This window comes from Portunus trituberculatus, chromosome 10 (genome assembly GCF_017591435.1).
Source record: "Portunus trituberculatus isolate SZX2019 chromosome 10, ASM1759143v1, whole genome shotgun sequence".
NCBI classification, from domain to species: domain Eukaryota; kingdom Metazoa; phylum Arthropoda; class Malacostraca; order Decapoda; family Portunidae; genus Portunus; species Portunus trituberculatus.
This window is the reverse complement of record NC_059264.1, coordinates 3821583-3836582: the sequence shown is the minus strand read 5'-3', so window position 1 is coordinate 3836582 and position 15000 is coordinate 3821583. Positions and strand designations below refer to the sequence as shown.

At 42.5% G+C, this 15000-nt stretch overlaps 1 protein-coding gene across 1 annotated transcript in view; it reads left to right on the top strand.

Moving 5' to 3' along the window:
- The window catches only part of LOC123501922 (neuroblastoma-amplified sequence-like), an 86984-nt gene that overhangs the window by 1242 nt on the left and 70742 nt on the right, over positions 1–15000 (top strand). The window contains 15 exon segments of the mRNA XM_045251006.1: positions 1–59; positions 1939–2079; positions 2574–2694; positions 3046–3492; positions 4448–4686; positions 5405–5551; positions 6398–6587; positions 6980–7147; positions 7798–7890; positions 8641–8861; positions 9900–9992; positions 10381–10585; positions 11087–11218; positions 12375–12533; positions 13304–13452. The exon segment at positions 1–59 is cut by the window's left edge and continues 28 nt beyond it. Coding sequence (XP_045106941.1) covers positions 1–59; positions 1939–2079; positions 2574–2694; positions 3046–3492; positions 4448–4686; positions 5405–5551; positions 6398–6587; positions 6980–7147; positions 7798–7890; positions 8641–8861; positions 9900–9992; positions 10381–10585; positions 11087–11218; positions 12375–12533; positions 13304–13452 — 2564 coding nt within the window.

Genomic DNA, 15000 nt, shown 5'->3' with positions numbered 1-15000 from the left:
ACCAGCTGTGCCCTCGCTGCCCTGGTGTTCTCTGACGTAAGGACGCAGAAGATTAAGTGGTAGGTGTTGAGATTCTATAGTGTGTGTGTGTGTGTGTGTGTGTGTGTGTGTGTGTGTGTGTGTATTTACCTAATTGTATTTACCTAATTGTAACATACGGGAAAAGAGCTATGCTCGTGTTGTCCCGTCTCCATATCTATTAATGTCCAGCTTTTTCTTAAAATCATGAATATTCCTTGCGTTGACCACTTCCACGTCTAAACTATTCCATGCTTCCACCCTTCTATGAGGAAGCTATATTTTTCACATCTCTCCTATAAGTGGCCATTTTAGTTTTTCCCATGCCCTCTCGACATTCTTTCATTCCACATACACAGATCTTCCCTATCCATTTTTCCATGCCAATCATCACTCTGTATATTGCTATCAGGTCTCCCCTTTCTCTTCTGTTTTCCAGGGTCGGAAGTTGCATTCTTTTCAGTCTGTCTTCATAAGTCAAATCTCTTAAGTCAGGCACCATTTTTGTTGCAGCCCTCTGTACTTTCTCTAGTTTCCTTATGTGTTTCTTTAAGTTCGGAGCCCACTGTATTGTTGCATATTCAAGCCTCGGTCTTATCATTGCAGTAATTATTTTCTTCATCATTTCTTCATCTAAATATCTGAACGCCACTCTTATGTTCCTCAATAAGTTCAATACTTCTCCAATTATTTTGTTTATATGTCTCTCTGGCGATAGGTCATTGGTAATTGTCACCCCAAGGTCTTTTTCTTCATGACTGGTTTTATGTCTTCATTTCCTATCTTGTACATACTCCTGATTCTTCTTTCACTCTTGCCAAACTCTATTTTCTTGCATTTTGTCGTGTTGAACTCCATTTGCCATGTACAGCTCCATTTCCATATTCTGTCCAAGTCTTCCTGGAGTAGTTCGCAATCTTTGTCACATCTCACTTTTCTTAACAATTTTGCATCGTCTGCAAATAGGCTCACATAACTGGACACCCCATCCACCATGTCATTTATGTAGACCGCGAACATTACTGGTGCCAACACTGATCCCTGTGGAACTCCACTCTCCACCAAGCCCCATTCTGATGGTCTGTCCTTAATTATTGTTCTCATTTCTCTTCCTACCAAAAGTCTTCCATCCATTTTAGTAAACTGCCATGCACTCCTCCTACCATTTCAAGTTTCCAGATCAGTCTCCGGTGTGGTACCTTATCAAAGGCCTTTTTTAAATCCAGATATATTCCATCAGCCCAACCATCTCTTTCCTGTATTACATCTATCACCCTCGAATAGTAACATATCAGGTTTGTCGTGCATGAACGCCCTTTTCTAAAACCAAATTGACACTCACAAAGTATGTCATTTTTCTCCAAGAAGTCTGTCCATCTATTCTTCACCACCCTCTCACACATCTTAGCTACCACACTTGTAAGTGACACTGGTCTATAGTTCAATGGGTCTCTCTTGTTACCTGATTTATAGATTGGGACAATGTTAGCTCTTTTCCAGTCTTGGGGCACTACACCTTCCCTTAATGAGGCATCAATTACTTCACAAACTTTTTCTGCCAGTTGCTCCCTGCATTCTCTTAAAATCCATCCTGATACCCCATCAGGTCCCACAGTGTGTGTGTGTGTGTGTGTGTGTGTGTGTGTGTGAGAGAGAGAGAGAGAGAGAGAGAGAGAGAGAGAGAGAGAGAGAGAGAGAGAGTTCTTTCTCATTACAGTTTCAAAGTCTTATTATTCCACCAATATTTCCTTCACCATCTACCTTCTCATCACAATCAAAACCTTTCCATCTTTTTATTTATTTATTTAAACACCTTATCACTTCATTATACATCTATTCTATTTTTACCTATCTATTTATCTATTTATCTATTTACCTACTTATTTATCTATTTTTCTCATGCCCTCTCCTCACTACCAGGGCTGCTGAACTACTGCTGGTGGACTACAAGGGGCAAGTCCGCAGCTACTTGGTGTCCCCTACTGAAGGTTACCAGGAGAGCCACCACTTCTCCCTCACCAAAGTGTATCCCTCAGGCATCTCCGCCGCCACTCTCTACAGGTGCTGGTCAAGCTGTGGTGTGGTGTCTCGGGTGGTGAAAATGTCATGATTCTGATTTTATTGCTGTGGATTTGAAGTATGGGTGTAGTGAGGGAACTTGTATGTGTGTGTGTGTGTGTGTGTGTGTGTCAATTTGAAATCATGTTTGTTTGGGTGGATTTTTTTAGGTTCTTGATAATTTTCTATGGCATTTTTAAGGTATTTTATCATGTTTCCAAGGAATTATCACCATATATATATAAACAAGTGAAATGTAATGATGTGTATGAATGAGAAAAGGCTCACATGAGAGGAGAAAGATGGAATAATGAACATAGAAGGAGGTACCACAGAGAAATGAAGCAACAGACATCACAGGAGAGTTACTGTAGGGAAATGAAGCAACACACATCACAGGAGAGTTACTGTAGGGAAATGAAGCAACACACATCACAGGAGAGAGTTACTGTAGAGAAATGAAGCAACAGACATCACAGCAGCACGTTACTTCACAGGGACTTCCTTCTGGTGGCGGGGTCTTGCTCCTTCATGAACGACACTACCCTGAAGAGGAACGGCCTGGGCCACGGCATCACCCTCTGGAGGATGCTGAACGACTACCCCTTCTACAAGCAGGTGAGTGAGGCGTGGGTGGACCTACCTGCTGACTGCTGACTATTTGTTCTGCTGGGTTGGGGGTACTTGCTAAATGACTTTTATTTCTATAAGCAGGTTAGGGACTGATTGGGTGTTTTTTTTTCTTTTCAGTGTTTCAGTGTGTTATTGACTGTTTTGCTTTGAGTTGTGTTAGAATTATCACTAAGTCTACCCTCAGTGCTGTGAAGGAAATGAGACAGACAAACGGACAAACAGACTCTGCCTATTGATTTCCAAAGTACAATGAATTAACTGCTTTTATGACCCCAGTGTTGCCTTGCCTTTCTTTACATCAATAAAGATTTCCATACTCTTATTTCGGCACGACAGGTGGCCACTATTGATGAGGAGGAGTACCTGCCGCCCAGCGTAGGGGTGTGGGAGCATGTCATGACGCGCTGGTCGCCGCCGCACCACGACTGCATCTTCCAGCTCAGCGTGTCCCCGTCCAGCCGTCACCTGGCCGCCCTGCACACCTCCGGCAGCCTGTCCATCTGGGAGTTGCCGTCTCTCAGAAAGAAGAAGTTTTGGCAGCTCCCAGATCAGCCCGACCACGACGCCAGGAACCCGTCCTTTGGGGAGTACATTCGTCCCCCTGGCAGACAGAAGCCCGGCGTGGTGTGTGGGCCACCCAGATGCCACCCGGCGGAGCTCAGCTGGTGGTCTGAGGCGGCGGTGATTGTGGCACGCTACTCCGGCAGTGTCACCGTCAGCTCCGTCACCTCCCTCAGGAACCTGCTGGGGGAGTCGCCTGAGTTCCTGGAAGGTGTGCCGCAGGTGGGTGGTGGTGGTGGTAGTGATGGTGTTTAGAAATGGTAGTAGTTTGGGTAATTTTCTTTTGTTTATGTTCTAGTGTATGTAAGAGAGGCTGGCTAAAAGTTATAAAGGCTGAATAATAATCCCATTCAGTTGTTGCTTCTCATAAATGGAAGAGTTCTCATTAGGCAGTTTAGTTTTTGCAGGTGTCTTGGTATCCTTCTCATCCTGGACACCCATTGTTTTCTTCCCTTCATACCAACACAACACCAGAAGACAAGACTGTGAAAGACCAGATAGGTTGCACAACACACCAGCTCCTACCAACACAACACAAGAAAACACCACAAAAGACTAGGGAACCCACACAAGACACCTCATACCAACACAACACAAGAGACAAGACCACAAAAGACTAGGTGACCATACAATACACCACCTCATACCAACACAATACAAGAAAACCACATGAAATACTAAGTAACCCACACTACACACCTCTTACTAACACAATACAAGGAAACCACACCACAAACACACAGTCTCCCCACACACCACAGCTACACATACCTGGAGTCACAGTGATTAGCATGCCTGACTCACAGTTAGGAAAGCTTGGGTTTGAAATCTGGGTCAAGTCAGGAGTCATTGGGCAGGCGTTCAAGTGGACCTTTTTTTTTAATCTTTTGTTGCCCTGGGCCAGTTTTCCCTCTTACATTAGAAAAAAGGCTTCTATTCAGGTGTGTGGCCCCTGTTCACCCAGCAATGGTTAGGTACTGGTGAAAGAAAGAAAGGCAGAGAGGAGGAAGGGAAAAGAGAAAGGAAAGAAGTGACGTAGGGAGGAAGAAGGAAGAAAGAAACAGGAGCGAAAAGAAAGAAGAGGAGTGAAGGAAGAAAGGAAGAAAAGAGACAAAGAGAGAGAGGAAAGAAAAAGACTGAATAAAAAAAAACTAACTAGTGATCTTACGTTCTTCAGATCAGTGAAGCACATGAGAGAGCCTTCCTGAGCCTGGAGGTGGAGCAGCGTGGCCTCAACAAGCGCCTCCTGAACAGCTTTTCGGAGACCATGGAGGGGGAGGAGCAACAGCAGCAGCAGCAGGAAGAGGAGGAATACCCTGACTCAGAGGAGGATGAGGAAGATGAGGAGGCGTCATTGCTACGAAAGTCAAGTAGATTAGCCCGGAGTGTGCTGTTCTGGGTCACTGATGCTGAAAGGTGCTATCTTCTTGTAGTGCTGTTTTGAATTATTTGTGTATGTACTTGTGCTACTGGTGTTTGGCTGGCTGTGGTGTTAATTTCCTGAGGTGTAGTGAAGTGAGTGTGGTGTACATTGGTGATGGTGGTGGTGATCTTTCAGTGTTTGTGTATGTGTGGCTGACTGTGGTGTTAAAGTCATGAGGTGTAGTGAAGTGAGTGTGGTGTACATTGATGGTGGCGGTTGTGGTGATCTTTTAGTGTGTATGTGTGATTGTCTCCTGCTAGCTCTGCATGATGGGCTAAGGAAAGGAGATTGCCTAATATAATGCAGGTATGAGAGAGACAGAGAGAGAGAGATGTGGGGAGGGAAAGCACAAAAAATGAAGGAGTTTAAATGAAGGTAATGAAATAAGATAGGAAAACTAGGTAAAAAATGTGATGAAGGAAACAAGAGAAAGAAAGAAGAAACAATGCATTGATTAATTGATTGAGTGATTGATGGATTAGTTAATGGAATAGTTATGTTTTTGTCACAGTAATTAGGAATATACAGTACAGAGAGAGAGAGAGAGAGAGAGAGAGAGAGAGAGAGAGAGAGAGAGAACAACAACTACATGGAAAATAGATAAAGAAGTCCTACCACAATAATTGCAGAGAGAAAGAAAAGAAAAAAACATAGAATAGTAATAAAGTGAACCTAACCTAACAGCGTCATCCCCCACCTTCCCCCCGCCAGGTTCCGTCCCCACAGCAGGCGGCCGAGGGTGGTGCAGAGGACCTACCGCCTGCTGTGTCTCAAGAGCACCACACCCGAGGAGCTATTTTCACGCAAGATTGAGAACGAGGAGTATGGGGAGGCGCTGGCACTGGCTCGGAGCTATGGGTGAGTGTGTGTGTGTGTGTGTGACTATTTACTCAGTGGTTTACAAGAGGGGAGCAATCTCATGGTATCCTGTCTCTATATCCATTACCCAGTTTCTTCTTAATAGCATGGACAGTTTTAGCTTTCACAGTTTTCTTGCTAAGCTCATTCCATTTCTTTTCTTTCTTACCTGACTTTGTACAAATGGAGTAATGAACGAAAGTAGGCATAGGAACAAGAAGAAGAAAAGCAGAGAACAGGGAAGGAGGAGAATGGAGAACTTAGGGTAGGACAGAGAGGAATAGGTAGTGCAGGGAAAGAAGAATGAAGGAAGGAAAATTGAATACACAAGGCTAACATAATAACCTTCACCACCTCCCTGACCTCCACAGTCTGGCTCTCCCTTCAGGCTGGACTGTGACAGGGTGTTCTTTTCTACAAATACACAAAACTAACCATTTTTTTTTCTACTTCTTAAAAAACCACAAAACTAACCATTCGTTTCTACCTGACCTTGTACAAGTGGAGCAATGAATGAAAGTAGGCATAGGAAGGGGAGGAAGAAAAGCAGTGAACAGGGCAGGGAAAGAATGGAAAAGTTTGGGAAGGACAGAGAGGAATAAGAAAACGGGGCGGGGAAAGAAGAATGAGGAAAGGGAAACTGAAAACACAAGACTCATCTTCACTTCCCTCACCTCCACAATCTAGCTCTCCCTTTAGGCTGGACAGTGACAGGATGTTCTTTCCTACAAATACACAAAACTAACCTTTCTTTTTCTACCTGACCTTGTACAAAACCTTCCTGCAAATACACAATACACAACCTTCACTTCCCTGACCTCCACCACCTGGCTCTCCCTCCATCAGGCTGGACTGTGACAGGGTGTACCAGCAGCAATGGCGTCGCAGTTCCGTCACTGTGGCCTCCATTCAAGACTACCTGGCCAAAATACGCAAGAGGTCATGGGTGTTGGCTGAGTGTCTGAGCAGGGTGCCGGAGGACATTGATGCCACCAAGGAGCTGCTGCTGTATGGTCTGCGGGGCACCGATCTGGAGGTGAGTGCCGCTTGTGTTGTTTGGGAAGAGTTACACTGTTTGAAGTTGGTAGTTTATATCAGATCTGTTTTTTTTGTGTGTTTTTCTCTTTAGTTTGTCCTCATTTGTTGTGTTGTGTTGCAGTGTTTGGGAAGAGTTAGCCATTTGAAGTTGTGTTATGGATAGGAAGTTTGGTTGTTTGGCTGTGGTTAAGATTATTTTTTTATTTCTAAGGCCAGGAGATTAATGGCGTGGGTTTTCACTATTCTAATCCCCACATGACTTTCTAAAGCTGTATAAAATCACCAAATAGTAAGCAGAATGAATATGAAAAACGCATCAGGTTACTAAAGGGGTTAATATTCAGCTCTATTCTTACTACCCTGAAAGATTAACCTCCCCATTCTCGCCAGGCTATCATTGCTATAGGAGAAGGGAAGGACGAAGGGGAGTTTATCGTGTGTAGCAGTGAGGACCTGGACTTAGAGGAGGGGCTGGATGTTCCCCAAGCAGAGTACCAAGTCAGGATGCAGGAACGGGCGGCCAAGGAGCTCAAAAGACGTCACCAGCTGCTGTCTAAGGTATGGCATGGAGGGGAAGAGAGAGAGAGAGAGTAGTATGGTTTGAATTTCAGCATGAGAATGAAGAAGAGAAAGAGAAGAAGAATAAGCAGAATTGGTGTAAAAATTAAAGAGTATGAAAAAAAATCAGAATTGGGAAGATGGAGGAAAAGAAAATAAGAAAGAAAAGGAGAGTTACATTGTTATGAGAAAATGAACGAGAGAAAAAAAAATGAGAAAAAAAAATTAAACATGCAGAAATAAAAAAAATAATCAACAAAAACATGAAACCACCACAGTCTTCAAACTTATACAAATAAAACAAGAGAGAGAGAGAGAGAGAGAGAGAGAGAGAGAGAGAGAGAGAGAGAGAGAGAGAGAGAGAGAGAGAGTCCTTAACAAACACCATATTCTGAACCACTTGTGTCTTTTATTTTTTACACAATACTGGGCTTGTTATGGGAATTTACAAGCTAAAGATGTCTAACTCTATCAATCTATTAGGGAACTGGCAATCAAATGGGCTTTTTTTTTTTTTACTTATTTATTTATTTATTTTTTGTTGCCCTTGGCCAGTTTCCCCTTTTCCATAAAAAAAAGAAAAGAAAGAAAATACAACAAATTTAACACAATAATTCCCTCACCAGGTTGTTTGTCTCTCCCAAACACAGGTGAACTTTTCCAGCCTCACTCAGGAGCAGAAGACAGTGATCTTAGCCAGACAGAAGCTGCTCACCTACCTAGACAGACTGGCCACGTATGAGGTGTGTGTTTGTGTGTGTGTGTGTGTGTCAGAAGCTTGGGTGACTGTAGTAGTAGTAGTTATTGTTGTTGTTGTTGTTGTTGTTCTCCCTTAATTTCTCCTATAGTGTGTCTACTCTAAAGTGTCTCCTGGGTCTCAGTTTGAATGGTGTCCCAGGGAGTGTGTGGTTGTCAGATCTTGAGGAAAACTGTAAGCTGTCCTTGTAATAAGTGCTCTGATCAACAAGTATTATTCACATCAAATCAATTACGTTATCAATAAGCTACAGTGTTTGAAATCTAGGAGCCAATTTACAGTAGACAGACTATAGGCAGCACTCACTTGGCCCCCAAACACTATGATGCAGGTTTGGTTAGGTTAGGTTAGATTAGTGCTTAATAAATTAGGTTAGGTTAGGTTAAGGTTAGTACTGAAGAGGTTAATTGTCACGTTGAAAATGTTCCCCCTTCAGGTTCTCCTAGGCGGCGCTCACTTGGCTCCCGAACACTATGATGCAGCTTTGGTTAGGTTAGGTTAGATTAGTGCTTAAGAAATTAGGTTAGGTTAGGTTAAGGTTAGTACTGAAGAGGTTAATTGTCACAGTGAAAATGTTCCCCCTTCAGGTTCTCCTAGGCGGCGCTCACTTGGCCCCCGAACACTATGATGCAGGTTTGGTTAGGTTAGGTTAGTGCTTAAGAAATTAGGTTAGGTTAGGTTAGGTTGGGTTAGTACTGAGGGCATTAATTATCGCGTTGAAATGTTCCCCCTTCAGGTTCTCCTAGGTGGCGCTCATTTGGCCCCCGAACACTATGACGCAGGTTTCTATGACAAGTTCCGCAGCCAGTCCGCCATCTCTGCCACTGTGGAGTTTGCCCGGGATGGAGACTGTGGGGGTGTGGATGTGATGTTTACCTACCATGGGGAGGAAACGCTGCCTCATCGACTTGCTGTGCTCTCCAACTTCCCTCCCACTCTCGGCCCTTATGAGTATAGGTGTGTTGCGGTGCGCTGTATTGTGTTGTGTTGTGTTGTGTTGGTGGTGGTATTTTATTTATAGTATTTTATTTTATTTTATTTTATTTTATTTTATTTTATTTTATTTTATTTATTTATTTTTTGGTTATTATTATTGTTATTTTTCTTTTGGTCAGTGTGTCTTTTGCTGTGAGTTTTTCCTTCTAGTTTTCTCTCTGTTTCTGTTTGTTTTTTATTCTTTTTGTTTTTGTTCTCTTACTTTTTTGGTCTTTTTCTCCTTGTTGTTATTGTTATTTCATCTTTTCCTCTCCTTTTTTCTCTTCTTCTTCTTCTTCTTCTTCTTCTTCTTCTTCTTCTTCTTCTTCTCCTTCTTCTTCTTTTTCTTCATCACATTTTCTTTCTCCTCCTCCTCCTCTTCCATATCCTCTCTTTCATTCATTACTATTTTCTCCTTTCTCATCCTTCCTTTCCTCTTTCAGCCTCCCTTTCTCATTCCCCTCCTCTTTCCTCCTCCTCATCCTCCTTTATCTTTTGGAATGGCTCATGCAACAAGGAGAGACAGAAGCAGGTATACAGTGGCCTGGATGCTTTAATCTGTAAAGTTTTTTAGACTGACGAGGTTAAAGACAAGGAAACTTCATCATTATTAAGCTTCATGTTGTCTTTTTCTTCCTTCTGTCTAAATAATTTTCATTCTGTGAGAATGGCAAAAGACAACACAAAGCTCATTATTGCTGAGGTTTCTCTTGCCTTTAACCTCGTGTGTCTAACGCCTGTATTCTTAAGCTCTTTGCTCTCACCATCACTACTTTCCAAAGGCTCTAGTTGAAGATACTCATGTTTTTAAGGGTGTTTTTTATGGTTCTGGTGATTGATTGGTAAGATTTCTAGTTTATTAAAAGGAGAAACTGTCTTGAAAACTCGGCTAGTCATCTCTGGGGATTTGAAAAGTTGTCGTGGTGAGAGAGCAAGTCGTTTCTGAATTAGGAGCGTAAAAGAAAACATCCTCCATGGCTACACCAATGTAATCTGTTAATCTGTACGTTCTCCACCCAGGTCTCTGCTGCCGGAGTGCAAGGGAGACAAGGTGTTTGACTGGGAGCAGGAGAGACTCAGGGACGAGGATTGGTGTGAGGAGCCAGCCTGCAGGTGGGTGACTGTGTGGGCTGGCCTGTGTTGTTTTGAAGATTAGAAGGAGGAGGAAGAGGAAGGAGCAAAGATTAGGAAAGGAATGGAAAGACAGAAGAAGACTGGAAGAGAGAGAGAGAGAGAGAGAGAGAGAGAGAGTTTGTTATTGTTAGTGCAGTGTCAGTATTGCAGGTGTTTTGGTGTTTGGGAAGTGTGTTGAGCTTGTGTTGCCTATTTGTTGTAATCTATTTTTTTGATGTGTGTGTTGTTTTGATTCAGTGTTTGTTATTGTTAGTATGTATTAGCATTTCAGGTGTTGTGGTGTTCAAGAAGTGTGTTGAGCTTGTTTATTCTATTTGTCTATGAAGCACCCACAACATCTAACTTAACCTAACCTAACCTAACACAGGGAGGCGGTGATGCAGGACAATACAGACCCTGCAGACTTCCTATATGAGGAACGGCCGACCCTGAACAAGTTCTATGGGGAGGATGTGGATGGGGCGCTGGTGTCAGAGTGGTACCAGGAGCGGGCCAGGGAGGTGGAGCGCTGCAGCCACTTTGTCGATGTGGCCCTGGACTTACTGAAGCTTGGCCGGGAGAGGGGTGTGGAGGTAGGTGGAGGGGTGGATGCATGGTGGTGTGGTGTGTGGTGCTTGTGGTGAAGGAGGTAGTGATGTGGTGAAACATTTGAATCACTTATCATTAACCTTTTGTATTTCCATTTTTTTATATAAGAGGAGAAATTTGGTCAAGAGCAACAAAAACAATTAAACAAAAAAGGCCCACTTAGATACCAGTCCTGAGCAGGTCCGAGAGAGTTAGTTAGCCAAAAGATTGGGATAAATACACCTTCACCTCTTCAGTATCACGATGCATATCCATATTCATTCTGGTTACTATTAGGCAATTTTATACAGCTTCAGAAACTTATGTGTGGGTGATTGAATTAGTGAAGACTGTGGTCATTAATCCTCTGACCTCCATAGACCCTTGCTAATGTCAATAAAATCATCTAATAGTACACAAAACCCATATGCATCCTAGTACCGAAGGGCTAAATCACCTCAGACAAGTACCAGAATCAAAGCTGTTACAATGCCACTAATTTTCAGGACCTGGAGGAGCTTCTCGATGCACTGGACTCCCTGGAGGTGATGGTGTATGAGGTGGGCCTGTCCTCCATCACTCTCGACAAGTTCATCAGCATGTCCGATGATGAAAAAGTGGCCCAGCTTATGTCCACAGTAAGTATTGCTTGGTAGGACATAGCTTGGTGGTGCTGGGTGGTGCTGAGTTGTCTTGTGTTTGTGTTGTGGTGGTGGTGACAGTGCATTAGTGGTGAAGTGAGGAAATATAGTGCTAAAGTCTTGTCTGTTGCCTTGAGAAGTTTTGTGGTGTTCACTTGTGTTGCGATGTGGTAGTGGTGGTGACAGTGCATTGGTGGTGAAGTGAGAGAAAATATAGTGCTGAAGTCATGTCTCTTGCCTTGAAAAGTTTTGTGGTGTTCAGTTGTGTTGCAGTGGTGGTGTTGGTGGTGAAAGAAAGTGAAGGAAAGAGGAAGGAAAAAAAGTGAGAGGGAAGATCCATATGCAAGTAGGAAAAAATGAGAAGGAACGTGGATGATGGTAAAAGTTGTGTGAGAGAGAAGCAGGAAGGGAAGATGGTGAACGGTGACAGAGAGGCGATACAACTGATACAATCGATGTGTGCTGTGAAAAGTGTTGTCATTTCTTTGTAATTGTGGCTTGGTAATGCTGGGTTTGTGTTGTGTTGTGTTGTGTGTTGTGTTGGTAGTGTCATTGTGAGGTGAGAGAGAACACAACTAAGGTTCTGTCTCAATGTGTGCCTTGAAAAGTGCTGTGGTTTCTATTTAAATGTGGCTTGGTAGGGCTGGGTTTGTGTTGTGCTGTGTTGTGTTGTGTTGGTAGTGGCATCAGAGGTGAGAGAGAATACAACAACTAAAGTTCTGTTTCTGATGTGTGCCTTGAAAAGTTGTGTGGTTTCTATATAAATTTGTCTTGGTGGTGCTAGGTTGCATTGTGTTGTGGTGGTGGTAGTATTGAGAGGACTGTGCTGGTGAGGTGAGAGAGAGAATACAACCACTAAAGTCTTGTCACTTATGTGTGCCTTGAACAGTGTTGTGGTGCTGAGTTGTGTTGTATTGTGGCACAATGGTGGTGTTTACTGGTGAGATGAGAGACAACACTACACACTAAACTCTAAACAACCACCATACAAACCCTTAACAAACCACAAAGACAAACCAACACCATCACTACCAGAGAAATAACCAGATGAACAAAAACACTAACAAACACAACCTCAAAACACACTACCTTATTCCTAACCTTATCTTCACTGAGTAGACCCAAAACTAACACCAACACCCTCCCTTGACAGAGCACTCCTGAGACGTACATCCAGAACATCCGTCGCTGGCTGCTTCCCTTCCTGGCGCGGTGTGAGAAGGGACAGTCGGGAAGTGCCAGTAGTCTTCTCAAAGCATACATGGTGACTACTGCAAAGACTGACCTCTCGCTGCCTCTCAAAATACTGCAGGTGGGTGGCTGGCTGTGTGGTGTGTGGCTTATTGTAATTTTTTCCTTTTTTTTTGTGTAAGAGAGGAGGACTGGCCAAGAGCAGCAAAGATATGAGGACAAAAAGGCCCACTCAATTGCCAGTCTCCTCACAAAGCCAATAGAATTAGCCAAAGGACAGGGACAAATGTGTTGAAACCTCCCTCTTGAATGAAGTAGTGGTGTTTTTTGGTTTGTGGTGTTTACTGTATGTGTTGATGCATCTGTTTGTTTGAGTGTTTTGTTTGTTAGTGAGTTGTTTAGTTGTTTTATTGGTTCATCAGTCAGTCAGGAAGTCAGTCAGTCAGTCTCTTAATAATTTAGTCAACCAATCCATCAGGTAGTCAGTCAGTCAGTCATTTCATTAGTTAGTCATATAACCATTTAGTCAGTCAGTCAGTCACTTTCTTAATATTTAGTCAATCAGTCCTTCAGTCAGTCAGTCAGTGTGTCAAAGCCCTTAACACGCTCATAGGTTAAGTTAGGTTAGGTTACATTAGGTTAGATCAAGTTAAGTTTCTCGTAATCCATCATTCCAGATCAGACTAGTTTAGGTTAAGTTACATAAGCTTCGACTAGGTTACAATAGGTTAGGTTAAATTACACTAGGTTACTTTAGGTTAGGTTACATTAAGTTATATTAGGTTAGGTTAATTAAGATTACATTAGGTTAGATTACACCAGGTTAAAATACATTAGGTTAGGTTAGGTTCCACAAGGTTTCTATAATCAGTCAATCCTCCTCCTCCACAGCACTCAAGGCCAGACCAGCCCAGTGCCATCATACAGTCAGCAGAGGACATGATGGGCGTGGCGGTGGAGTGTGTGTACGCCTGTGAGAGAGAGACGCAGCTGCCCTGGGCCATCGCTTGTCTGGAGTGCTTGCCGGAGAGGGAGTCAGGGTGAGGGAAGGCCTAGGGTGGTCGACGGATATTTTGTTTTAGTTTATATATTTGTGTTTCTCTTGATAATTATTTTTTTTCTCTTTTTTATCTTGGTGTGTTTTTTGTTGTTGTTATTTGTCAAGGTAAGAGAAGACTTGGGGTTGGTGGATGGTGTGTTTTGTTTGGTTTTGTTTATATATTTGTGTTTTTTTAAGTATTTTTTTCAGTTTTTGGTATATTTTGGTGTGTGTTTTCTTAGTTGGTATTTGTGAGGGTGAGGGAAGACCTGGGATGGTGGACGGGATGGTTTGTTTTGCTTTGGTTCATGTATTTGTGTTTCTCTTGGTATTTTTTCTGTTTGTTATTTCTTGGTGTGTTTCCTTTGTTGTTATTTATTGTGTCTTTCTCATTGTACTTTTCTTTCTCTTTTTTGTTTGGTTTTTCCTTCTTATTCTCTTACTTTTTTTTTTTTTTTATCTCTTTTTGTCCTTCTTTTCATTTTCTTTCTTCTTCTTCTTCTTCTTCTTCTTCTTCTTCTTCTTCTTCTTCTTCTTCTTCTTCTTCTTCTTCTTCTTCTTCTTCTTCTTCTTTTTCATGTACTTTTCTATCTCCTCCTCCTGTTTCTCCTTCCTTTTTTCTTTTCTTGCATATAAATTTAATCTCTTATCTTCTCCCAATCTCTTCTCTTCCTTCTACTCTTGCATACAAATTTAATCTGCCACTTTCTTCCTTTATCTTCCCTTCTTACTGCTCTTGCACGTAACTTCAGCATCCTACTTTTACCTTCTCTTTTTTTTCCTACTTGCATATAAATCTTGCTTTCCACTTTCTTCCTGTCCTCCTCTTTCCTTCACTTTCTTCCTTCTCTTTCCTTCCTATTTCTCCTACACCTAATTTTTACCATCGTACCTTGTTCCTTCTCTTTTCTTCCTATATACATATACATCTTGCCTTCCACCTTCTTCCTAGTTTCCTCTTTCCTCCACTTCCTTCTTTTTCTTCCTACTTCTCTTGCTTATAAATCTTTACTTCCACCTTCCTCTGTTCTTCCTCTTTCCTCCACTTTCTTCCTTCGTTTCCCTTCCTACTTGCATATAAATCTTACTCAATTCTTCCTTTCTCTAGCATACAAAAAATATCTCCTCTTTAATTCCTCCAAGTCATCAGTGCTTCCTCTCGGCCCCCAGCAGGTTTTCCAAGTCCCTATCAAGGTTTAATTATCTTTTTTCAATCTCTTTTCTTCCTTCTACTATAGCATACAAAGTTTCTCGTCTTTAGTTACTATATATGCCATCAGTGCTTCCTCCGTCACTACAACAGGTTTTTTCAAGTCCCTATCAAGGCTGCATGATCTGGCTGACTTCCTTCCTACTTCTCTTGCATATAATTTTGCCTCACACCTTTTCTTTCTCTAGCATACAAAGTTTCTCCTCTTTAGTTCCTCCTAGTCTTTATGCCATCAGTGCTTCCTCTTGTTCCCTTCTCCACCCCCACCCAGCAGGTTTTCCAAGTCCCTATCAAGGCTCAGCTATCCTTCACTCTCTTCTCTTCCTTTTACTATAGCAT